General features: G+C 37.9%; 1 protein-coding gene across 1 annotated transcript; it reads left to right on the top strand.

The window, feature by feature from the left end:
- The first annotated feature begins 1,024 nt into the window (after positions 1–1,024).
- Positions 1,025–27,339, top strand: LOC141297473 (Fc receptor-like protein 5). The gene is made up of 15 exons (XM_073827937.1): positions 1,025–1,052; positions 2,252–2,287; positions 3,354–3,614; positions 3,726–3,998; positions 4,067–4,201; positions 4,530–4,700; positions 4,788–5,075; positions 5,381–5,623; positions 6,744–6,875; positions 7,134–7,304; positions 7,405–7,684; positions 7,995–8,239; positions 23,776–23,871; positions 26,938–27,024; positions 27,314–27,339. Exons 1-15 carry the CDS (start codon positions 1,025–1,027, stop codon positions 27,337–27,339), a joined length of 2,472 nt encoding a protein of 823 aa, XP_073684038.1.
- Positions 27,340–27,665: the final 326 nt, after the last annotated feature.

Below are 27,665 nucleotides of genomic sequence, written 5' to 3'. Positions count from 1 at the left end.
AAAAACAGCTGCTCATTCTCACTCTATACAGACTTTATAATCTTTATAATCTCCTCCCTTCTGCTCTTTTGAAACACAGGAGTTTGAGAGAGAGAATCGAGGCAGAGAGAGGAAACCCAGCCTATAAACATACAACATTGGGTCAGTATGAATCTTGACCATCTTGGAAAAACTTGCGTGAGAGCGTGTTAAATTGTCAGGGCTGGAAATGGGAGGGGAAAAAAGAATTCCTGTCTTTTAGTCAGCTACAGGAGCTATCCAAAATAGTGAGAGCATAAGGCAGAATTTTTCATAAAAGGATCCCACAACAGAAGTCATGAACTGAAGGTGTGTGTGTAAGCATGTTAAGTGATCCTCATATGTTCACTTGCACACATCAATCCACAAAAGCACACACATGAATAATGGACTAATCAAAGTCACTTGAAGGATTCTGCTGTAAAGACCCAGAAAGATGAGAGTCAAGCTGGATCTCAGTTGTATATTATACTGTATATTCAATACCAAAATGTTTTTGATAATAATAATATTAAATATTCACATCACTTTAGTCAGGCTGAAGTGAGTGAGGAGGTTTGTGTTTTGAAACCTGTGAGTGGAAAAGATTTAAATATAAAGCTATGTCCCTGAAAAGTCAACTGTGTTTCGTTTTTGACCCCCTTTCCCTCAAAGCATTGATATACCCATGTGAAAAAAAAGTGCACTTCCATGAAGTGCTCTATTTTCACGCACTAATTTTGTGCCTAATATACTAAAAACTATTCTTTAATACTTCTTAAGACAAACTTAAGATCATCTAAGTGTACTTAACTGTTTTATTTTGGGACACCATGAATATGAACTAAAATGTGCTTTTAACATGCTCTTTATTTAAAAAAAAAAAAGTATTTAGTTACCACTTGTAGTACACTTAAACCTAATCTTTCATACACTAGTTCACTCATATTGTTGTTGACTGGTCATTACCCTGGTCAAAGACGCTATTTTCTATATGCACAAGCTTTTAGTTTCATTATTCGGCAGTATGGAGCTCAGTCAACTTCTTGTGCTCTGTGAGTATTATCTGTATTTCTGTGGAGGTTAATTATTGTAATAGTCGATGAATTTGTTGTTTCTGACTTTTCTTTTTTCTTTTTATGCCGCTCTTTTGGAATCCAACTATAGTCTGTATATATTAGAGTGAAAGGTGTTCTTGAGAGAGGAAGCAAATACGCAACCTGGGGAGTGCGGGGCACAAACTAACGTGGGGTTAGTTGTAACACACGTGGTTTAAATATTTCCACACCTGCTAGCATAACCAAATTTATGGTATAAACTAATAGCCATAGCAACACTATACAGAGAAAAAAGTGCGTCCAAATTCAAAAGCCTTTTAAAGATATCGCTGAATATTTATTTTACCATAGTAAAAGTAGCCTACGTATTAAATATTTTTATATTATTTTTAATTCTTAAAAACCGCCATTATTTTAATTAAAAAGTTTAACAATTTTATATTGACAAAATATTGTAATTTGTCGTGTATAGCCTATTTTTTATTCGATCAGACATTTTAGGCTTTCATATGGTCTTGTTGTTATAACGAGCCTCACGTTACCCTACATACGGGGCATGTTGTCACATTTCAATTTCTTTCTTTTGAGTTAAATAACGAAAACGCCTACACTGTAATCATGAAACAAAACCACATATTTGTACTAGACAAGTGTGAAATTAATGTGGATCAAAAATTATACTCTGAACCCCACGTGGATTTACACAAACTGAGAAATTCAGAAAGTGTTTGTGCCCCGCTCATACAGATAATAAATACCAAAAGTAGGCCTAATCGTCGATATAGCACAAAAACGACAAATAAATCAAAAAGTGATTAGAATTTGAAGATAGCGATTTTGGAACGCAAAAGTGAAAGCGATAGAGAATGTAGCCTACTCTTTTGTGATGTTGGTGTTTTTATTTATTTATTTTATTTTTTTATTTTTATTTTTTTTTGTGAACTGCTTGTAATCAGTCAGTTCCCTAAACAATTCTCTGCCGTGAAATCTATAAAATATCAAACAAATATTTCACAAACTGTCTTTCTTTACACATGCCGTCATTCTCAAGCGTAAAGCCGTTATGAAAATATTCCCCATTATTTTTTTATTATCATCTACATCTACCCAAGCAGATGACATTAGTTCTAGAAAATTAACAAAACATTCAAGAATAAGATATTTGTTCACATTTTGAGTATTTTTCTTTCTTTTAGTGCTGATTTTAAACATCCACTATGGACTCACTAAAGGTTAGTGAATTTAAATGCGTTTCCATCTCTCATTATTTAACCCCTTTTCTTCTTTGTACAATTGCTTTTGTATTCTATATATTTCATCTCATAGAATGGGTTCCATCCAAAGTTGCTGTTTTTCATCCAGTCAAAGAGAACAAAATCCTCACTTCCTGATAAACTGTATAGTGAAAAATAAGTATACTTTTGAATTGCATTCAAAGTATTTTTATTTTATGATAAGCAGCCTATACTATAGTAGCCTATAGAACACGAAAGTGTGTTTAACTTTAAAATGGACCTCATATGTGTGTACCTTCTAAATTCTGCTGTTGATGATTACATTACTTTCAATTTTAACTAGCTAGAAATTAACTTCTTTTCTGCTTAGTAGTTATTGCCTCTTTCATATTTACAGTACATATTTAAGGTAGCAGTTCCATACATAATATTATATTATTAATATTATTCTTTCTTCAGTTTTTGTTTCTCAAAACAATCATAATGATTTTTTTATTATTATTATTATTATTATTTTATTTTATTTATTTTTTTTATTTATTTTTTGCATCCATTACCAGATTACACCCTAACAAAGTAATCATGGTGTATTTCAGCAATGTTTTTTTTTTTCCTATTGAAATAAAACGTTTGCCTATATGCCTGTACATAATGCTGGTATAGTGTAGATGTTGTGGCACAGTGACCAGATAAAAATGAAATACACTTGAGTAGCACTAATACCGATGTACTTACAAGGTTTTAATTGTACTATGCCAAGTGCATAATAGATGTGTCATCTTAGAACAACTTTAAATATGTTCGGTGTTCTTTAAGATATGCTTAAGATGAACTTTAAGCTAATTGTAATTAGCTTCAGTTTAATATTATTTTATTTTTTTATATTATTTTATTTTGTTTACAGTATTCAAAATGGTATATTGAAAAGTGCAAAAATCTTAAAATAAAAATGAAGCACATACTATATCGTTGTGTATGTTACAATAAATTATCTTCTCAGTGAGTGGGTGAGATCTTCTCTCGTTATGTTAAAGTCATGTTATTAATTACCTTATATTGACAGATATTCCCAAACCAACTCTGACTGTGCTGCCACAGAGTTCATTGTTCACTGGCAACATAGTTACTCTGAGATGTGAGGTGGATCAGACATGGGATGGATGGGAGTTTCTCTGGAGTAAAAACTCAAACCCTGAATCTACTGAATCTGCAACTAAGACAATCGTTTCACTGAAAGTCTCTGATGGAGGAGAGTACAGGTGCAGAGCACGAAGAAGAGGAGATTACACACCTTACAGTGAACCAGTAACAGTGAGAGTATATGGCAAGTATTTTCATCAAATAATTATCTGCTCTGAGAAAGTCTCATCTGATTTACCATGTGTGATTTACAATCAACACATTATATTCATGGTGAATTGTTGTAATCGTGCAGAAAGACCAAAAGCCAAAGTGACCTTCAAACCTGATCAACATGTATTCAGAGGAGAGACAGTCACTCTCAGATGTGACATTGGTGGTGAAGGAGTCATTAGCTGGCAGTACAACTGGTATAGAGACAGCACAGTCCGTGTTTTCAGTGAACAACGGGAACACACATTCAGTTCTGTCACTGACTCTAACGCAGGTAAATACTCCTGTTATGGAAGAGAGACTGAAGGATCACGAACATCAAACATCAGTGATTCAGTTACACTGACAGTATCAGGTGAGTTTGATCATCTCTTTATAAACACAAGTTTAACATGTTATTAAATAGTTATTTCTACATTTCAGATGAAGCCCAGGCAGTTTTAAGTGTTTCTCCACAGAAGTGGTTGACTGAAGGAGATTCAGTGACTCTGATCTGTGAGGTTAGCGGCTCCTCTACAGGCTGGACATTCAGCTGGTTCACTGTAACTGTTTCAAAAGGTAAAATATAATGTCACTACTCAGTGAAGACAGCTGAGGCAAATCAAGACTTTGTAAGAGTGATAGCCAGGAAGCAGTTTATATAGAGGGGATACTGAGAGGAAATGTAGTTCAAAGTGTGGTGCAAGAGTCTGTGTAGAGTGAGTGCTTATGAAGTGGCAGGGCGACCTCTGGTGGCGCCAATTCGTAACGGTATTAATACAATACATTTTACCATGTTATTTTTACACTGTGTAATACAATATATTAACATTGAAAATGCTTATATTACCTTTTTAAAGGTCAGGTATGCATATTTAAGTGACAACTGCATTCTCACTTTATACAGACAACACCTATAGCCTTAAGCTGCTCTCAGACAGCAGCAGAGGAGCTGGAGGAAACTACACTGTCAGTTCTGCTGCTCTAAATCACACAGGAGTTTATATGTGTGAAGCAGAGAGAGGAAAACAAATCTACTACTCATGGTACAGCAACAAAGTGTTTATATGGGTCACTGGTGAGTTCAAACTGAACTTAAACAATTGGTTCATCTTTAAAAAAGAGAATTTTAAAGCTCATATTTGATATATAATTTCTTTCTTAGCTTATTCTCCTCCAGTCTCCAATCTGATCATCAGTCCCAGCAGAACTCAACACTTCACATCTGTCTCTCTCTCTCTGAGCTGTGAGGACCAGAGTAACTCTGATAGATGGACAGTGAGAAGATACACAGACAGATGGTGGTGGCTGGGAGATTGTTCATCATCAGACTGGGGAGCACAAACAGGATCTTCATGTACAATCAACTCCACCAGAACATCAGACACTGGAGTGTACTGGTGTCAGTCTGAATCTGGAGAGTACAGTCATCCTGTTAACATCACTGTACACTGTGAGTGTATAATATTATTATTAGTAATTTCACTGGCACTTTATGATCAAAGAATGAAGCGGGTTGGTTTAGGGTCTTTTTGACTTGAGCCAGCAGGCAACCACTTAGTTATGACCAAGCAAAAATTTACTGTAGTAACACACTGAAAAATAACTTAGACACCAGTGGGACCAGCAACATTAAATATCTAATTTTGTTAGAAAATGTAATAATCAATTTTGATCATTTATTGCTTCGATTAACTTTGTCACAGTTGTACTTTTTTTAGTATTTTCAATCAGCTCATGTTTCTTGTGTTTCTGTAGCTGGTGTGATTCTGGAGAGTCCTGTTCATCCTGTGACTGAAGGAGATACTCTGACTCTACACTGTTTAGATGAATATTCAACTCCACCAAACCTCAGAGCTGATTTCTATAAAGATGGATCACTCATCCAGAGTCAAACTACAGAGCTGATCATCTCTAATGTCTCAAAGTCACATGAGGGTTTCTACTACTGCAAACACCCAGAGAGAGGACAGTCACCCAAGAGCTGGATCTCAGTCAGAGGTGAGAGTCAATGAAACTTTTTTCTTGCAAAAATAGATATTTCAAAGAATGTTGCAGCAGTTGTTGCACATATAATAAAAGACAAATGGGGACTGTGAGTGTGATATTGCTCATAAATTTACAGTAAGGAAAGACATTATTTGATTCCCTTGCTGATTTAAAATTTTTGCCCACTGACCAAAGAAATGATTAGTTTATAATTTATTGGTAGGTTTTATTTTAACAGTGAGAGACAGAATAACAAAAAAATAAAATCCTGAAAAACACATTTCAAAAAAGTAATACATTGATTTGCATTTTAATTAGTGAAATAAGTTATTTAATGACTGAGATAAGTATTTGATATAAGTATTTGATCCCCTATCAATCAGCAAGATTTCACGGCCAAGGCAACAAAGGAGTGGCTCGAGAAGAAGCACATTAAGGTCTTGGAGTGGCCTAGCTTTTGTTTTTTGTACACAAAAACAAAAGGCTGTGTACCATTTATGAGCTTATATTTATTAAATTATCATTTTATTAAATATGAATTGTTGTAGTTTTAGTTCTATAACACATTGCACTTTAGAATTTAACACAACAGTTCACACAAATACACAGTTTCAAAGGTTAGAAGGTCACTATTTATGATAGAAATAAATAAAAAAAAGGGCCCTAAGATAAATACTTATAAAAACAGGACATTTTATTTTGTTTTGTTTTATTTTATTTTATTATTTATCACATTATTTTCAATGCAAATTGTTGTCGTTGTATAGAAAGACCAAAGGCCAAAGTGACCATTAAACCTGGTCAACATGCATTCAGAGGAGAGACAGTCACTCTCAGATGTGACATTGATGGTAAAGGATATATATATGCTGAAGGAGTCACTAGCTGGCAGTACAGCTGGTATAAAGACGGTTCAGTCAGTGTTTTCAGTGAACTACAGGAACACACATTCAGGTCTGTTACTGAGTCTGACACAGGCAGATACTCCTGTTATGGGGAAGAGAGAGGAGGATCACACAGATCACAACACAGTGATGCAGTTACACTGACAGTAACAGGTGAGTTGGATCATCTCTTCATGTAAACACACATACGTTTAAAATGTTATTAATGAGTGATTTCTCAATTTCAGTTCCCAGTGCAGTTTTAAGTGTTTCTCCACAGAAGTGGTTGACTGAAGGAGATTCAGTGACTCTGATCTGTGAGGTTAACAGCTCCTCTACAGGCTGGACATTCAGCTGGTACTCTGAAACTGTTTCATCAGGTAAGTTACAGTTTGCTTCATGTGGCAACTTCTGTATGAACTAGTTTTATTTAAATCAACAAAATATTTAAGATGTCCAAGCATTACAGACCAGATATGAAGCAAATGCCCTTGTTCCTGAAACTCAAGGTTTAATGTTGCCCTGTTTTAATCCACCTGAATATATTGAGTTGTAAAAAAAAAAAAATGAAGCAATTAAAAAATGTCAAAGTAAGTAGAAATAGCTCATTAAGGTGAAATCTACAAATTATTTTACAGACATTACTGATCATTATAAGCTGCTCTCGGACAGCAGCAGAGGAGCTGGAGGAAACTACACTGTCAGTTCTGCTGCTCTAAATCACACAGGAGTTTATGTGTGCAGAGGAGAGAGAGGAAACCCAGCCTATGAAACAACCTACAGCAACACACAACCACTATGGGTCACTGGTGAGTTCAAATTAATTTAAATGATTGCTAAACCTTTAATAAAGACGGTTTTCATGTTCAGATTGAAAACTTGAAGATACAGCTGTAATTGTCTCCTCAGGTGTTTCTCCTCCAGTGTCTCTGATCATCAGTCCCAGCAGATCTCAACACTTCACATCTGTCTCTCTCTCTCTGAGCTGTGAGGACCAGAGTAACTCTGATAGATGGACAGTGAGAAGATACACAGATCATTGGGGACTGGATGATTGTTCATCATCAGTGTGGGGATCACAAACAGGATCTAAATGTACAATCAGCTCCACCATCACATCAGACACTGGAGTGTACTGGTGTCAGTCTGAATCTGGAGAAAACTATCATCCTGTTAATATCACTGTACACTGTGAGTCTGTGTTTCTTTCAGGCAGCATACAATCTGAAAAGGTTTACCAAGTGCAGGGATCATTACATACAGCTAAATGTATTATTAATTATTAAAATAACTAGTACGAACTAAGTAAGCAACCACCCAGAAAACTTTAAACCCACAAAGCTATGAACACACTAAACCACGTTGATACTTTATATAAAAACAATTAATGAGCAAGCACCATTAAAATGTAATTTTTTGAGTATATTGTTTTTATTGTGTCACCAATTACATTTATTTATTATTATATGTACTATTCACATGGTTCATGTTTCCTCTGTTTCTGTAGATGATGTGATTCTGGAGAGTCCTGTTCATCCTGTGACTGAAGGAGATACTCTGACTCTACGCTGTTTATATCAACTTTCACCAAACCCCAGAGCTGATTTCTATAAAGATGGATCACTCATTCAGAGTCAAACTACAGAGATGATCATCTCTTCTGTCTCAAAGTCACATGAGGGTTTCTACAACTGCAAACACCCAGAGAGAGGACAGTCACCCAAGAGCTGGATCTCAGTCAGAGGTGAGACTGTAGATACAAGAACATCTCAACAGTGTTTTTTTTTTTTTTTCTTTTTTTTTTGTTGTTGTTGTTATGTTGGCTTGGAGAAGCCAACACATTGTTATGCTATTTAAACTTATTATTATTATTATTATTATTATGTTGGCTTGGAGAAGCCAACATATTGTTATGCTATTTAAACTTATTATTATTATTATTATGTTGGCTTGGAGAAGCCAACATATTGTTATGCTATTTAAACTTATTATTATGTTGGCTTGGAGAAGCCAACATATTGTTATGCTATTTAAACTTATTATTATTATTATTATTATGTTGGCTTGGAGAAGCCAACATATTGTTATGCTATTTAAACTTATTATTATTATTATGTTGGCTTGGAGAAGCCAACATATTGTTATGCTATTTAAACTTATTATTATGTTGGCTTGGAGAAGCCAACATATTGTTATGCTATTTAAACTTATTATGTTGGCTTGGAGAAGCCAACATATTGTTATGCTATATAAACTTATTATGTTGGCTTGGAGAAGCCAACATATTGTTATGCTATTTAAACTTATTATTATTATTATTAAAATTCTTCTGAGACTAAAATTCTATACGCTACTCCTCCTAGAGCTTTAAGGCTACAAGCCCCAAACTCGGCGGAGCCCTGGGCCCTGGTCACCAAAGTGTTGCTATATCTTTTTGGAATGATCAGACTTACAGTTGATTTAATATTAATTTTTTTACATGAAAAATTTCTGTAGGATTTCAATGGGCTGAGAAAAATGCGCCATCTAGAGGCGCAATACCTCTCGACTGAAGAGGCGGGACTCAAACCTCTTGCTTACAGTCACTCTGAAATCGGTGGAAATACAAATAAATACCGCCTTTTAAAATTAAATATTCCAGCGATTTAATTGTAAATACCCATTAGAACACATCAACAGCTAAATTCAGTGGTTTGTGAGCAGTTCTTGTAAAAGAAATGCTTGCACCCTTCAGCGAGTATACAAGCCGTCAGCACGAACTCTCTCTGTATGTGCTCATAAACAACATAAATTGCACGAATTAGAGTGCCTTTAAAATTTATATATTTCAGCGATTTATTTGTAAATACCCATTAGAACACATCAACAAATCAACCTTTTGTGATCTGTTTTATTTCAAAGTTAAAGCACTGTCTTCAGCAAATGTGTTATACAGATGAGCTTTACGGCTCGGAGCTAACTTACCAGACTGAGAATTATACATGACTGCGCGTCTTTTAAAAGCATTTAAATAAAAACACTCCAGCGATCCAACACAATAAATATACAAGAATATTTTAAAGAACTATATAGCTGCAAATGAGCTTTTCAGTTTCACTAACGAACATGTTACCGAGCTGTGACTTACTTTCACTTTGAACTCGGTGGAAAATGCATATAAATAACGCCTTTAAAATGACAATATTCCAGCCATTTAATTATAAATACCCATTAGAACACATCAAGACCTGAATTCAGCTGTTTGAACGAATTTATTGAAAACCCGAAGCATTTCCTTCACCGCGTACAGATTGCCTTCAACTATGATACATGGAGACGAACGACATAATTTGCACGAATTTGACCGCCTTTAAAATTACAATATTGCAGCGATTTAATTAAGTCCACCCATTAGAGAATATCAACAGCTAAATGCAGTTGTTCGTGAGTATTTTTTTTTCATACAGAGAGCGCTGTGTTCAGCAGTGTGTTATGAGCTCCGAGATGTCCGACTGAGAATTATACATGACTGCACGTCTTTTAAAGGCATTTAAATACAAACACTCCAGCGATTGCACACAATAAATATAGAAGAATATTTTAAAGACCTACATTGAGTGCAAATGACTTTTTTCACTGGCTTAACTAACTAACATTGAATGCACTGCTCAGTCTTCATCTGCATCAAAGACATCATTTGCACGTCTTTTAAAGGTATACAAACACTCCAGCGATTAAACACAATAATAGTAGAGTAATATATTACACAGCTTAAATGCTTGCTTATTTCTGCTTTTAGGCTCAACCGCACAGCAACGCTTTCAAGCACGCGCTGCACACTTGTTGTATGGCAAGCCGTTTTAACCTAAAATACACATAAATCCTCTATGGCAAGCTGTTTAGCCTAAAATATACTAAGCATTACTTATCGTAATAGCATTTTTACTAGCAACAATTCAATCAGAGAGCTCTAAGTGTTCTGGGCTGGCCCTTTTGCCCGAAAGGCTGCCCGGTTTGCTTCTCCAAGCCAACATTTAAAGTTTGTCATCGAACTTTAGCTTCTAGTTATTATTCAACCTTCTTCTGAGACTAATTTTCTATACGCTACTCCTCCTAGAGCTTTAAGGCTACAAGCCCCAAACTCGGCTGAGCCCTGGGCCCTGGTCACCAAAGTGTTGCTATATCTTTTTGGAATGATCAGACTTACAGTTGATTTAATATTAATTTTTTTACATGAAAAATTTCTATAGGATTTCAATGGGCTGAGAAAAAATGCGCCATCTAGAGGCGCAATACCTCTCCACTGAAGAGGCGGGACTCAAGCCTCTTGCTTACAGTCACTCTGAAATCGGTAGAAATACAAATAAATACGGCTTTTTAAAATGTAAATATTACAGCGATTTAACTCTAAATACCCATTAGAACACATCAACAGCTTAATTCAGTGGTTTGTGCGCAGTTCTTGTAAAAGAAAAGCTTGCACCCTTCAGCGAGTACAAGCCGTCAGCACGAACTCTCTCTGTATGTGCTCATAAACAACATAACTTGCACGAATTAGAACGCCTTTAAAATTAATATATTTCAGCGATTTATTTGTAAATACCCATTAGAACACATCAACAAATCAGCCTTTTGTGATCTGTTTTATTTCAAAGTTAAGTTAGCTCCGAGCCGTGAAGCTCATCTGTATAACACACATTTGCTGAAGACTGCTTTAACGTTACCCGACTGAGAATTATACATGACTGCACGTCTTTTAAAAGCATTTAAATAAAAACACTCCAGCGATCCAACACAATAAATATACAAGAATATTTTAAAGAACAACATTAGCTGCAAATGATCAATAGGTTTCACTAACGAACATGTTCCCAAGCTGTGACCCACACTTTCACTTTGACTTCGGTGGAAAATGCATATAAATAAAATTACAATATTCCAGCCATTTAATTTTGAATACCCATTAGAACACATCAAGACCTGAATTCAGCTGTTTGAGCGAATTTATTCAAAACCCTAAGCATTTCCTTCACCGCGTACAGATTGCTTTCAACGAGTATAAATGGAGACGAACGATATAATTTGGACGAATAAGAACGCCTTTAAAATTACAATATTGCAGCGATTTAATTCATTCCACCCATTAGAAAATATCAACAGCTAAATGCAGTTGTTTGTGAGTATTTTTTTTCCATACAGAGAGCGCTGTGTTCAGCAGTGTAGACATGAGCTCCGAGTCTGTCTGAGAATTATACATGACTGAATGTCTTTTAAAGGCATGTAAATACAAACACTCCAGCGATTGCACACAATAAATATAGAAGAATATTTTAAAGACCTGCATTGTGTGCAAATGACTTTTTTCATAGGCTTAACTAACTAACAGGAGATGCACGGCTGCATTTATGTGTCTGTTAACAAAGACATCATTTGCAAGTCTTTTAAAGGTATTTAAATTCAAACACTCCAGCGATTAAACACAATAATAGTAGAGTAATATTCTACACAGCTTAAATGCTTGCTTATTTCTGCTTTTAGTCTCAACCGCACAGCAAGGCGTCGTGGCTTTCAAGCACCCGCTGCACACTTGTTGTATGGCAAGCCGGATTAACCTAAAATACACATAAATCCTCTATGGCAAGCTGTTTAGCCTAAAATATACTAAGCATTACTTATCGTAATAGCATTTTTACTAGCAACAATTTAATCAGAGAGCTCTAAGTGTTCTGGGCTGGACCTTTTGCCCGAAGGCTGCCCGGTTTGCTTCTCCAAGCCAACATTTAAAGTTTGTCATCGAACTTTATCTTCTAGTTATGTTGGCTTGGAGAAGCCAACATATTGTTATGCTATTTAAACTTATTATTATTATTATTATTATGTTGGCTTGGAGAAGCCAACATATTGTTATGCTATTTAAACTTATTATTATTAAACTTCTTCTGAGACTAAAATTCTATACGCTACTCCTCCTAGAGCTTTAAGCCTACAAGCCCCAAACTCGGCGGAGCCCTGGGCCCTGGTCACGAAAGTGTTGCTACATCTTTTTGGAATGATCAGACTTACAGTTGATTTAATATTAATTTTTTTGCATGAAAAATTTATATAGGATTTCAATGGGCTGAGAAAAAATGCGCCATCTAGAGGCGCAATACCTCTCCACTGAAGAGGCGGGACTCAAACCTCTTACTTACAGTCACTCTGAAATCGGTGGAAATACAAATAAATACCGCTTTAAAAATTTAAATATTACAGCGATTTAACTCTAAATACCCATTAGAACACATCAACAGCTACATTCAGCTGTGAGCTGTTTTGTGTAAAAGTTAAACCGCTGTCTTTACAGAGTGTGTTACAGATGAGCTTCACATCTCCGTCTGAGAATTATACATGACTGCACGTCTTTTAAAAGCATTTAAATAAAAACACTCCAGCGATCCAACACAATAAATATACAAGAATATTTTAAAGAACTACATTAGCTGCACATGAGCTGTTCAATAGGTTTCACTAACGAACATGTTACCGAGCTGTGACCCATACTTTCACTTTGACTTCGGTGGAAAATGCATATAAATAACGCCTTTAAAATTACAATATTCCAGCCATTTAATTTTAAATACCCATTAGAACACATCAAGACCTGAATTCAGCTGTTTGAGCGAATTTATTCAAAACCCTAAGCATTTCCTTCACCGCGTACAGATTGCTTTCAACGAGTATACATGGAGACGAACGATATAATTTGCACGAATTAGAACGCCTTTAAAATTACAATATTGCAGCGGTTTAATTCGTTCCACCCATTAGAAAATATCAACAGCTAAATGCAGTTGTTTGTGAGTATTTTTTTTCATACAGAGAGCGCTGTGTTCAGCAGTGTAGACATGAGCTCCGAGATGTCCGTCTGAGAATTATACATGACTGAACGTCTTTTAAAGGCATGTAAATACAAACACTCCAGCGATTGCACACAATAAATATAGAAGAATATTTTAAAGACCTGCATTGGGTGCAAAGGACTTTTTTCATAGGCTTAACTAACTAACAGGAGATGCACGGCTGCATTTACGTGTCTGTTAACAAAGACATCATTTGCACGTCTTTTAAAGGTATTTTAATACAAACACTCCAGCGATTCCACACAATAAATATAGAAGAATATTTTAAAGACCTACATTGAGTGAAAATGACTTTTTTCACAGGCTTAACTAACTAACATTGAATGCACTGCTCAGTCTTCATCTGCATCATCAAAGACATCATTTGCACGTCTTTTAAAGGTATTTAAATACAAACACTCCAGCGATTAAACACAATAATAGTAGAGTAATATATTACACAGCTTAAATGCTTGCTTATTTCTGCTTTTAGGCTCAACCGCACAGCAACGCGTCGTGGCTTTCAAGCACGCGCTGCACACTTGTTGTATGGCAAGCCGTTTTAACCTAAAATATACTAAGCATTACTTATCGTAATAGCATTTTTACTAGCAACAATTCAATCAGAGAGCTCTAAGTGTTCTGGGCTGGCCCTTTTGCCCGAAGGCTGCCCGGTTTGCTTCTCCAAGCCAACATTTAAAGTTTGTCATCGAACTTTAGCTTCTAGTTATGTTGGCTTGGAGAGCCAACATATTGTTATGCTATTTAAACTTATTATTATGTTGGCTTGGAGAGCCAACATATTGTTATGCTATTTAAACTTATTATTATTATTATTATTATTATTAAAATTCTTCTGAGACTAAAATTCTATACGCTACTCCTCCTAGAGCTTTAAGCCTACAAGCCCCAAACTCGGCGGAGCCCTGGGCCCTGGTCACGAAAGTGTTGCTATATCTTTTTGGAATGATCAGACTTACAGTTGATTTAATATTAATTTTTTTATATTAAAAATTCCTAAAATTTCGCCCTCTAATGGAGCAATACCTCTCCACTGAATGGATATATGTCCCATAGAATTGAATGGGCTGAGAAAAAGGCGCCCTCTAAAGGAGTAAATCCTCTCTACTCAACAGGAGATCGCTGAGCTCTGACCTACTTTCACTTTGACTTAGGTGGAAAATGCAAATAAATAACGCCTTTAAAATTAAAATATTCCAGCGATTTAATTGTAAATACCCATTAGAACACACCAAGACCTATTTGAGCTAATTTATTCAAAACTCTAAGCATTTCCTTCACCGTGTACAGCTTCAGCACGTACTCTCTCTGTATATCTGCTCACAAACGACATGATTTACTCGAATTAGAACGCCTTTAAAATTAAAATATTACAGCGATTTAACTCTAAATACCCATTACAACACATCAACAGCTAAATCAGTTTGTGATCTGTTTTATTTCAAAGTTGAAGCAGTGTCTTCAGCAAATGTATTACACAGACGAGCTTCACGGCTCGGAGCTAACTTACGTTACCCGACTGAGAATTATACATGACTGCACGTCTTTTAAAAGCATTTAAATAAAAACACTCCAGCGATTGTACACAATAAATATAGAAGAATATTTTAAAGAGCTACATTGGGTGTAAATTAGCTATTTCAAACGTTTTACTAACGAACATGAGATGTACGTCTGCATTATCAGTCTGTCAACAAATACATAATTTGCACGTCTTTTAAAGGCATTTAAATAAAAACACTCCAGCGATTGCACACAATAAATATAGAAGAATATTTTAAAGAGCCGCATTGAATGCAAATGACCTGTTTCAAAGGTTTTTAATAACGAACATGAGATGTACGGCTGCATCCCTCTGTCAACAAAGAATTCATTTGCACGTCTTTTAAAGGTAATTAAATAAAAACATTCCAGCGATTGCACACAATAAATATAGAAGAATATTTTAAAGAGCTGCATTGAGTGTAAATGAGCTATTTCAAACGTTTCACTAACGAACATGAGATGCACGGCTGCATTTATGTGTCTGTTAACAAAGACATCATTTGCACGACTTTTAAAGGTATTTTAATACAAACACTCCAGCGATTCAACACAATAATAGTACAGTCATATAATAAAAAGGTTAAATGCTTGCTTATTTCTGCTTTTCGCCTCAACCGCACAGCAACGCGTCGTGGCTTTGAAGCAAGCGCTGCACGAATCTCGTATGGCAAGCCGTTTTAACCTAAAATACACATATTAATCCACTATGGCAAGCTGTTTTAGCCTAAAATATACTAAGCATTACTTATCGTAATAGCATTTTTACTAGCAACAATTCAATTACAGAGCTCTAAGTGTTCTGGGCTGGCCCTTTTGCCCCAAGGATGCCCAATTTGGCTCTCCAAGCCAACATTTAAAGTTTGTCATCGAACTTTAGCTTCTAGTTAGTGGTGCTTGCCATAGGCAAAGCATCACTATTATTATCTCACATACTTATTATTATTATTATAATTATACTAGATTCCGTACACATTTCGGCGCGTAACTAGTCCCGCAGTTTTTGTCGTAGACCCTCGAAACGGGCATCAAATCGTGCGTCCTATATAGACTCGGTGTGCTATGACTTTTATAAGGGATCGGGGGTACGATGATGTCACACGGGGCAAAAAACCACCCCAAAATTTACAACGACAATGCATTACGGCCAACTTTAACGGGACGTAGCGCAGACCCAGAATTTCGTAGAAACACGTGATTCACCACAACTGGAGAGGCTGTCAAGCTGTGCGAGAACACATTTCGCAATGGGGTGTAAGTTTTACCCCTGGGGCGCAAATGCCCCTCTTTCGTTCAAATTTTGGCGCGCCCCTCGTCCCGCAATTTTTTTCGTAGACCCTCGAAATGTGCGTCAAATTGTGCGGCCAATACGGGAATGTAGATCCCCGACTTTTCTAAGCGATCAGGGGTACGATGATGTCACCTGGGGTAATAATTCGGCCCCAAAATCCCATAGACAACGCATTGGGACGAATTTTGATGGGACGTAGCGCCAAGCAAGAATTTCGTAGAAACACGTGATTCGCCACATCTGGAGAGGCTATCAAGCTGTGCGAGAACACTCCTCGCAATGGGGTAAAAGTTGTACCCCTGGGGTGCAAGAGCTCTCCAAATTTGCCCCATTGACTTTCTATCGTAAGGGACGTCCCATGAAAACCCATTGTAATTTACATAGGGATTTTGCATTGGGCATAACTCAGCATCACATTGGCCTAGAGACATGGGGGCGGGCTCATTTTACTCAGACAACCAATCAGACTCTCTGGATCACTGTGAAGCAGTCAAGCCACGCCCTAGCAACCATTTAGAGCACCCTAGCAACTGATCCCATAGACTGCCATTATAATTACCCATATGTATATCTCTGGATCAGAGTGTCATAGAGACATGGGGGCGGACTCCTTTGAGTCGGGGCAGCAAACGCCCAATCACCAATCAACATTGACACTCCCTAGCAACCAAACAGAGTACCCTAGCAACCCAAAGCCACACAGGCATATCTTCAGACCTGAATGTCACAGAGACATGGGGGTTGGTTTATATCACTCATACTGGCAACTACACTTTACAGTGTCGTCATTGGCCACTCCCTAGCAACCAAACAGAGTACCCTAGCAACCCAAAGCCACAAAGGCATATCTTCACACCTGAATATCACAGAGACATGGGGGTTGGTTTAAATCACTCATACTGGCAACTACACTTTACATTGTCGTTATTGGCCACTCCCTAGCAACCAAACAGAGTACCCTAGCAACCTAAAGCCACACAGGCATATCTTCTGACCTGAATGTCACAGAGACATGGGGGTTGGTTTATATCACTCATACTGGCAACTACACTTTACAGTGTCGTCATTGGCCACTCCCTAGCAACCAAACAGAATACCCTAGCAACCAATTAGCAAGACCTATATCTTTGTATCAGAATGTCGCATAGACATGGGAGTTGCTACTTTTGACTCATGCTAGCAAACTCTCAACATGCTACACATGGTAGCACTCAATGGCTGCATGCTAATAGCAATTAGCTAAGGGCTAATCAGGCAAAGACCTCTATAACACTCCATAGTAATGATCTTTGACAAATAGCAACTGCCTACCAATACCTTAGCAACGGCCCTAGCAACCACCCAAGTACCCTAGCAACCGCATAGAAACGGCCCTAGTAACCACCCAAGTACCCCAGCAATCACCCTGGGTACCCTAGCAACTGCCCTAGCAACCACTCCGAGTACCCTAGCAACCACATAGCAACACCCTAGCAACCACCCCAGGTACCCTAGCAACCACATAGCAACACCTTAGCAACCACCCCAAGTACCCTAGCAACCGCATAGCAACACCCTAGCAACCACCCCAAGTACCCTAGCAACCGCATAGCAACACCATAGCAACCACCCTGGGTGCCCTAGCAACGGCCTTAGCAACCACCCCAGGTACCCTAGCAACCGCATAGCAACACCTTAGCAACCACCCCGGGGACCCTAGTAACCGCATAGCAACACCCTAGCAACCACATAGCAACACCCTAGCAACCACCCCAAGTACCCTAGCAACCGCATAGCAACACCATAGCAACCACCCTGGGTGCCCTAGCAACGGCCTTAGCAACCACCCCAGGTACCCTAGCAACCGCATAGCAACACCTTATCAACCACCCCGGGGACCCTAGCAACCGCATAGCAAAACCCTAGCAACCACCCTGGTTACCCTAGCAACCGCATAGCAACACCCAAGCAACCACCCTGGGTACCCTAGCAACCGCATAGCAACACCTTAGCAACCAACCCGGGTACCCTAGCAACCATAATGGGTGCCATAGCAACTGCATATCAACACCCTAGCAACCAAGGGCCGAGTTTTGCTTTTACTGTTCTATTACTATTACTGTTCGCCCTGACAAAACTTTGGCGCGCCACTCCTCCCGCATCGTTTGCCATAGATCCATGAATGAGGTCTCAAATCGACCGGCTCATTGAGGAGAGGTGTGCTTTGACTTTTCTAAGCGATCGGACCTACGATGTTCACACAGCAAATAAAAAAGCGGGCTTAAAAATCCCATTGATTTACAATGGCAGAATGTCTGTGAATTTGAATCTCAACTGTCACTTTCTCACTCACACACACAGGCCCATAGGAACTTCGGTTCGTAATTTGTCCGGCACCGTATGCCGTAAACCCATGAATGAGGTGGCAAAAGTTGCGGCTTATTGAGGAGATGTGTGATATGACTTTTCGGAGCGATTTGAGCTACGATGTTCACACAGCGCACGAAAAAGTGGGCAAAAATATCCCATAGACTTTCATTGGCAGAATGTTCAAGCAGGCCCAAAGGAACTTCGGCGTGTAACTTGTCCCACACCGTTTGTCATAGACCCATGAATGACGTCTCAAATCGACCGGCTTATTGAGGAGAGGTGTACTATGACTTTTCTAAGCGTTCGGACCTACGATGTTCACACAGCGGAGGAAAAAGCGGGCTAAAAAATTCCATTGATTTACAATGGCAGAATGTCTGTGAATTTGAATCTCAACTGTCACTTTCTCACTCACACACACACAGGCCCATAGGAACTTCGGTTCGTAATTTGTCCGGCACCGTTTGCCGTTAACCCATGAATGAGGTGTCAAAAGTTGCGGCTTATTGAGGAGAGGTGTGATATGACTTTTCGGAGCGATTTGAGCTACGATGTTCACACAGCGCACGAAAAAGTGGGCAAAAATATCCCATAGACTTTCATTGGCAGAATGTTCAAGCAGGCCCAAAGGAACTTCGGCGTGTAACTTGTCCCACACCGTTTGTCATAGACCCATGAATGACGTCTCAAATCGACCGGCTTATTGAGGAGAGGTGTACTATGACTTTTCTAAGCGATCAGACCTACGATGTTCACACAGCGCACGAAAAAGCGGGCAAAAAAACCCCATTGATTTACAATCAGTATTACTATTACTGTTCGCCCTGACAAAACTTCGGCGCGCTACTCCTCCCACACCGGTTGTCGTAGATCCACCAATGAGGTGTCAAATTGACCGGCTCATTGAGGAGAGGTGTGCTATGACTTTTCTAAGCAATCGGACCTACGTTGTTCACACAGCGGAGGAAAAAGCGGGCCAAAAAATCCCATTGATTTACAATGGCAGAATGTCTGTGAATTTGAATCTCAACTGTCACTTTCTCACACACATACACAGGCCCATAGGAACTTTGGTGCGTAATTTGTCCGGCACCATTTGTCATAGACCCATGAATGACGTCTCAAATTGACCGGCTTATTGAGGAGAGGTGTGCTATGAATTTTTGAAGCAATCGGGCGAACGATTTTCGTAAAGTGGGTGAGAAATTTGGCCAAAATCTCCGATAGACTAACATTGCCATACAATTTGTGATATATCTTTGGATCAGAAATTCCTAGAGGTTTGTGGGTTTTGACTCGGCCTATAAGTAGTGACCTATGATCTTCATAGCCACACCCTAGCAACCAATTACATCACCCTAGCAACCGAGGGCCGAGTTTTGCCACTGCAAGCACCACTCACATTTTCTTCAGGAAATGTACATATCTAGTTATTATTAAAATTCTTCTGAGACTAAAATTCTATACGCTACTCCTCCTAGAGCTTTAAGCCTACAAGCCCCAAACTCGGCGGAGCCCTGGGCCCTGGTCACGAAAGTGTTGCTATATCTTTTTGGAATGATCAGACTTACAGTTGATTTTATATTAATTTTTTTATATTAAAAATTCCTAAAATTTCGCCCTCTAATGGAGCAATACCTCTCCACTGAATGGAAATATGTCCCATAGAATTGAATGGGCTGAGAAAAAGGCGCCCTCTAAAGGAGTAAATCCTCTCTACTCAACAGGAGATCGCTGAGCTCTGACCTACTTTCACTTTGACTTAGGTGGAAAATGCAAATAAATAACGCCTTTAAAATTAAAATATTCCAGCGATTTAATTGTAAATACCCATTAGAACACACCAAGACCTGAATTCAGCTATTTGAGCTAATTTATTCAAAACTCTAAGCATTTCCTTCACCGTGTACAGCTTCAGCGCGTACTCTCTCTGTATATCTGCTCACAAACGACCTAATTTGCTCGAATTAGAACGCCTTTAAAATTAAAATATTACAGCGATTTAACTCTAAATACCCATTACAACACATCAACAGCTAAATCAGTTTGTGATCTGTTTTATTTCAAAGTTGAAGCAGTGTCTTCAGCAAATGTATTACACAGACGAGCTTCACGGCTCGGAGCTAACTTACGTTACCTGACTGAGAATTATACATGACTGCACGTCTTTTAAAAGCATTTAAATAAAAACACTCCAGCGATTGTACACAATAAATATAGAAGAATATTTTAAAGAGCTACATTGGGTGTAAATGAGCTATTTCAAACGTTTTACTAACGAACATGAGATGTACGGCTGCATTATCAGTCTGTCAACAAATACATAATTTGCACGTCTTTTAAAGGCATTTAAATAAAAACACTCCAGCGATTGCACACAATAAATATAGAACAATATTTTAAAGAGCCGCATTGAATGCAAATGACCTGTTTCAAAGGTTTTTACTAACGAACATGAGATGCACGGCTGCATCCGTCTGTGTCAACAAAGAATTCATTTGCACGTCTTTTAAAGGTAATCAAATAAAAACATTCCAGCGATTGCACACAATAAATATAAAAGAATATTTTAAAGAGCTGCATTGAGTGTAAATGAGCTATTTCAAACGTTTCACTAACGAACATGAGATGCACGGCTGCATTTATGTGTCTGTTAACAAAGACATCATTTGCACGACTTTTAAAGGTATTTTAATACAAACACTCCAGCGATTCAACACAATAATAGTACAGTCATATAATAAAAAGGTTAAATGCTTGCTTATTTCTGCTTTTCGCCTCAACCGCACAGCAACGCGTCGTGGCTTTGAAGCAAGCGCTGCACGAATCTCGTATGGCAAGCCGTTTTAACCTAAAATACACATATTAATCCACTATGGCAAGCTGTTTTAGCCTAAAATATACTAAGCATTACTTATCGTAATAGCATTTTTACTAGCAACAATTCAATTACAGAGCTCTAAGTGTTCTGGGCTGGCCCTTTTGCCCCAAGGCTGCCCAATTTGGCTCTCCAAGCCAACATTTAAAGTTTGTCATCGAACTTTAGCTTCTAGTTATTATTCAACCTTCTTCTGAGACTAATTTTCTATACGCTACTCCTCCTAGGGCTTTAAGGCTACAAGCCCCAAACTCGGCGGAGCCCTGGGCCCTGGTCACGAAAGTGTTGCTATATCTTTTGGGAATGATCAGACTTACAGTTGATTTAATATTAATTTTTTTACATGAAAAATTTCTATAGGATTTCAATGGGCTGAGAAAAAATGCGCCATCTAGAGGCGCAATACCTCTCCACTGAAGAGGCGGGACTCAAACCTCTTACTTACAGTCACTCTGAAATCGGTGGAAATACAAATAAATACCGCCTTTAAAATTTAAATATTGCAGCGATTTAATTGTAAATACCCATTAGAACACATCAACAGCTACATTCAGCTGTGAGCTGTTTTGTGTAAAAGTTCAACCGCTGTCTTTAGAGAGTGTGTTACAGATGAGCTTCACATCTCCGTCTGAGAATTATACATGACTGAACGTCTTTTAAAAGCATTTAAATAAAAACACTCCAGCGATTGTACACAATAAATATAGAATAATATTTTAAAGAACTACATTAGCTGCAAATGAGCTGTTCAATAGGTTTCACTAACGAACATGTTACCGAGCTGTGACTTACTTTCACTTTGACTTCGGTGGAAAATGCATATAAATAACGCCTTTAAAATTACAATATTCCAGCCATTTAATTGTAAATACCCATTAGAACACATCAAGACCTGAATTCAGCTGTTTGAGCGAATTTATTCAAAACCCTAAGCATTTCCTTCACCGCATACAGGTTGCCTTCAACGAGTATACATGGAGACGAAAGACATAATTTGCACGGATTTGACCGCCTTTAAAATTACAATATTGCAGCGATTTAATTCAGTCCACCCATTAGAAAATATGAACAGCTAAATGCAGTTGTTTGTGAGTATTTTGTTTTCATACAGAGAGCGCTGTGTTCAGCAGTGTAGACATGAGCTCCGAGATGTCCGACTGACAATACATGACTGCACGTCTTTTAAAGGCATTTAAATACAAACACTCCAGCGATTGCACACAATAAATATAGAATAATATTTTAAAGAGCTGCATTGGGTGTAAATGAGCTATTTCAAACGTTTCACTAACGAACATCAGATGTATGGCTGCATTATCAGTCTGTCAACAAATACATCATTTGCACGTCTTTTAAAGGCATTTAAATAAAAACACTCCAGCGATTGCACACAATAAATATAGAAGAATATTTTAAAGACCTACATTGGGTGCAAATGACGTTTTTCATAGGCTTAACTAACATGAGATGCACGGCTGCATTTATGTGTCTGTTAACAAAGACATCATTTGCACGTCTTTTAAAGGTATTTTAATACAAACACTCCAGCGATTCAACACAATAATAGTACAGTCATATAATAAAAAGGTTAAATGCTTGCTTATTTCTGCTTTTCGCCTCAACCGCACAGCAACGCGTCGTGGCTTTGAAGCAGGCGCTGCACGAATCTTGTATGGCAAGCCGTTTTAACCTAAAATACATTAATCCACTATGGCAAGCTGTTTTAGCCTAAAATATACTAAGCATTACTTATCATAATCGCATTTTTACTAGCAACAATTCAATTACAGAGCTCTAAGTGTTCTGGGCTGGCCCTTTTGCCCGAAGGCTGCCCGGTTTGCTTCTCCAAGCCAACATTTAAAGTTTGTCATCGAACTTTAGCTTCTAGTTGTTGTTGTTGTTGTTGTTGTTGTTGTTTTATCATTTACAGCACAATTGTAAATGTAAAATGTATGATTCTCATCTTTAACAGCCCTTGACAGTCTCAATCCCATGATAATTGGAGTGACTGCAGGACTGACTGTCACATTTTTTATCGTTGTCTTCTTGGCCCTGCTGTGGTGCTACAGAAACAACAAAGGTTAATCATCTGTCATATTAAATTCATTGACACATTTGCAGACACTAACACTTGCCTCATTTGGTTACCTGGTCTTAACTGGTCTCCTAGCACTGGTTTAAATGTTGTTGTTGTTGTTGTTGTTGTTGTTGTTGTTGTTGTTGTTGTTGTTGTTGTTGTTGTTGTTGTTGTTTTTAAGGCTGGTAGACCATCTCAGTTTTGTTTTATTTTTTACCAATTTTTTTCCTGAGAATGTTTGCATGAACATTTTATGTTTAATTAGGTGGATGGTCTCCCTCTAGTGTCAGTCAACAGAAGAACAGCAGTCAGACGTCAGAGCAGAACCAGAGTGAAGGGACATACAAGACACTGCAGTCAGGTCAGTCTGAGTCATTACCCATGAAGCTTTAAAATATTTCTTTTAAAGTGTACACTGCTGCACCCACACACAGTTGTACATGTAGCGTTTCAATACTCTCTTTGACGTGTATCTGTACGTTGGCCGTAATTTTGCCAAGTAAGACATGTTCCTGGATCAACATTATTTTTTGATCCTGGAACATTATTGTCCAAAAATATAGATCTAACTTTATCCCTACCCCTAAACCTAACTCTACCCATAATGTATCCCTAAAATCAGAGGGAAATGATGTTTGAATAAAAAGGGTGTAGAAGCACCTACTCTGGTTGTAATGATAAAATTGCCATTTTAATTTTATTTCATAATATTCATTTTGCTCTCTAGGAATTGCATATGTCATGCAGAGCTATGTTTACATCACAATCGTTTTTGCATTCTGATTCACAAGGTGACTGTCAGGATCATGGACTAGTATTCTGTGTTTTCCTAGTGTTTTTCCCATCTGTTGTTCTGTTTTGGTTTATTCCTGTGTCTCCCCCTTTTGTTCAGTTTGCCTTGGTTTCCCCTTATGCCCATATTTGGACTTTCCCCTCGTTACCTTGATTGTGTACACCTCTCTTGTTAAGTTGCCACTCCCCTTTGCTTCTGTTTAAATAGTTGTTTGTTTCTCATTCCCCTTGTCTGGGGTCCGTTCTTCGTTCGTCGCTAACTCAGTTAGCTGGATTTGATTGTTGTGGATTTGTCCTGATCTTGGATTGTTTCGTTCTTCGATGCGCATCTCAGACTTGGTGTCATAGTAACAGGTCCATAAGCTTAAACATGCTCAGGAGCAGGTTTATTTCATGTAAACAGGATTTAGGCTGCGCTCCTGGCGGGTTATGATTGGTTGAAATGACAAGGTCACATCTGATTGGTTAAAGAGCACGACTGACGCGGACTGACTCACATGGGAAAAGAAAAGTATCTTGCAAGAAAGTGTAGAAAGTGTATATATACTACCGTTCAGGGGGGTCAGTACATTTTTTATTTAAAAGTATTAATTAAGAAATTAATACTTTTATTCACCAAGGATGTATTAAGTTAATAATTAAAAATGTATTAAAAGTTAATAATAAATAATTTACATTGTTGTTATATACAGGTCCTTTTCAAAAAATTAGCATATTGTGATAAAGTTCATTATTTTCTGTAATGTACTGATAAACATTAGACTTTCATATATTTTAGATTCATTACACACAACTGAAGTAGTTCAAGCCTTTTATTGTTTTAATATTGATGATTTTGGCATGTACAGGTGCCAGGTCATGCCACTTTTGAACCAGAAACAGCGGCAGAAGCGCCTGACCTGGGCTACAGAGAAGCAGCACTGGACTGTTGCTCAGTGGTCCAAAGTACTTTTTTCGGATGAAAGCAAATTTTGCATGTCATTCGGAAATCAAGGTGCCAGAGTCTGGAGGAAGACTGGGGAGAGGGAAATGCCAAAATGCCTGAAGTCCAGTGTCAAGTACCCACAGTCAGTGATGGTCTGGGGTGCCATGTCAGCTGCTGGTGTTGGTCCACTGTGTTTTATCAAGGGCAGGGTCAATGCAGCTAGCTATCAGGAGATTTTGGAGCACTTCATGCTTCCATCTGCTGAAAAGCTTTATGGAGATGAAGATTTCATTTTTCAGCACGACCTGGCACCTGCTCACAGTGCCAAAACCACTGGTAAATGGTTTACTGACCATGGTATTACTGTGCTCAATTGGCCTGCCAACTCTCCTGACCTGAACCCCATAGAGAATCTGTGGGATATTGTGAAGAGAAAGTTGGAGACGCAAGACCCAACACTCTGGATGAGCTTAAGGCCGCTATCGAAGCATCCTGGGCCTCCATAACACCTCAGCAGTGCCACAGGCTGATTGCCTCCATGCCACGCCGCATTGAAGCAGTCATTTCTGCAAAAGGATTCCCGACCAAGTATTGAGTGCATAACTTAACATAATTATTTGAAGGTTTTGAAGGTTGACTTTTTTTTGTATTAAAAACACCTTTCTTTTATTGGTCGAATGAAATATGCTAATTTTTTGAGATCAAAATCATCAATATTAAAACAATAAAAGGCTTGAACTACTTCAGTTGTGTGTAATGAATCTAAAATATATGAAAGTCTAATGTTTATCAGTACATTACAGAAAATAATGAACTTTATCAAAATATGCTAATTTTTTGAAAAGGACCTGTGTAATCAAAGAATCAGTGTGTGTGTGTGTGTGTGTGTGTGTGTGTGTGTGTGTGTGTGTGTGTGTGTGTGTGTGCCTGGTATTCATCACGTTGTGGGGATCAAATGTCCCCACAAGGATAGGAATACCAGTAGATTTTGACCTTGTGGGGACATTTCTCAGGTCCCCATGAGGAAACAGGCTTATAAATCATGCACAATGAGTTTTTTTGAGGAAGTAAAAGTATGCACTCCTGTGAGGGCTAGGTTTAGGTGTAGGGTAGGCGTAGGACGATAGAAAGTACGGTTTGTACAGTATAAAAAACATTACGCTTATGGAATATAAGCGTACCCCCTTTTAAGCCACCCAGTGATCTCAAATAACTTCATCCAGCTATACTAATCATCAACAACAGGTGCGTTCGGAGAACCGGAATAGCGAGCTCATAGTTAGCGCGATGATTTGATCTTGGATGTAGTAAGCCAGGTACGAAGAACGGACCCCAGGTCTTAAAGTTTCGTTGTGTTTGTTTATCCTTGGATTTCTGTTTTGGTGTTTATTAAATACGTGTTATTTTGTACTCCTGGCTCCACGTGTCTCCCTCTGGCACCTCATTCCCCGCACGACGTGACAGCGACAAAAATGCAATGACTTTTTGTCAACTAAAACTAGAATAAAACATGTTTTTTAAACAGTTTATTAAATGCTTGTATGTCAAAAGATCAAGGAAAATGTGATTTCTCATGTAACAGTCCCTTTGGTATTTATTTGTCATGGTTGTATTTTCCCAGAACAATAGTTCTTTTCTAAAGCATCAGATCAAATAATTTCTAAGTAATTTAGTTTAAAACAAGTGTCTTTTGTCTGTTTTTCATTGTAGATAGTGTAAATGCACCTACTGAATTTATCTACGCTGAGTTTGAACTGAAGTCTACAAAAATACAGACAAAAAGCAATGGATACAAAGGTACTCCATAACAAAACAATCATAAGAGTAATGTACATCAAAGACCTAAATTTACACAATATTATATTGTTCCTGAAGAAGATTCAAGGGTTTTTTTTATTTATTGTTTCAAATTCTTGGCATCTTCTAGGCAAAATCACTGAGAGTTCAGACAATATGTACACTAGACTGTAGTTGGAAACACAACAAGGTGAGTCTCAGAGAAACAACATAAATCACACTGTAGGAACTAAAGTAAAGGTACTACAGAAACTATGTAGTATATAAATGTTTGATTGTATATTTTCAGGTGCTGTACTGGATCTAGTGATTTGACATATATGCTGACGATAAATCAAATAGAAGAGAAACTTTCAATCCTAGGATGCTCATGAGTTCAAGTTAAGGAGGTGGAGACCAGTGATCTGTCATTTCTCTGTAATCTTTGAGATACTGAGCATTTGATTCATCAGTACTTAATTGTAATGAATTAGTGATGAAATCCCTACATATACAGATCATCATTTGACAAAAGAGGGGGACTTTCTTTCCAACTGTTGAGTATGTTTGTTGTTGTTGTTGTTGTTGTTGTTGTTGTTGTTGTTGTTGTTGTTTACTTTGTCTTCTGGACATCAATGATATCAAATGTATTTGTTGCAGGT

This window comes from Garra rufa, chromosome 1 (assembly GCF_049309525.1).
Source record: "Garra rufa chromosome 1, GarRuf1.0, whole genome shotgun sequence".
In the NCBI taxonomy this organism is placed as follows: domain Eukaryota; kingdom Metazoa; phylum Chordata; class Actinopteri; order Cypriniformes; family Cyprinidae; genus Garra; species Garra rufa.
This window is presented reverse-complemented; position numbering and strand designations above follow the sequence as displayed.

Bases quoted from the DNA above. Each gene is read 5' to 3' on its own strand.
- LOC141297473 (XM_073827937.1), top strand. From the start codon at position 1,025: ATGGAGCTCAGTCAACTTCTTGTGCTCT. The intron at 3,999-4,066 runs GTGAGTTTGATC...TCTACATTTCAG, and splicing joins AGTTACACTGACAGTATCAG to ATGAAGCCCAGGCAGTTTTA. The intron at 7,685-7,994 runs CTGTGAGTCTGT...TGTTTCCTCTGT, and splicing joins CCTGTTAATATCACTGTACA to TTCTGTAGATGATGTGATTC.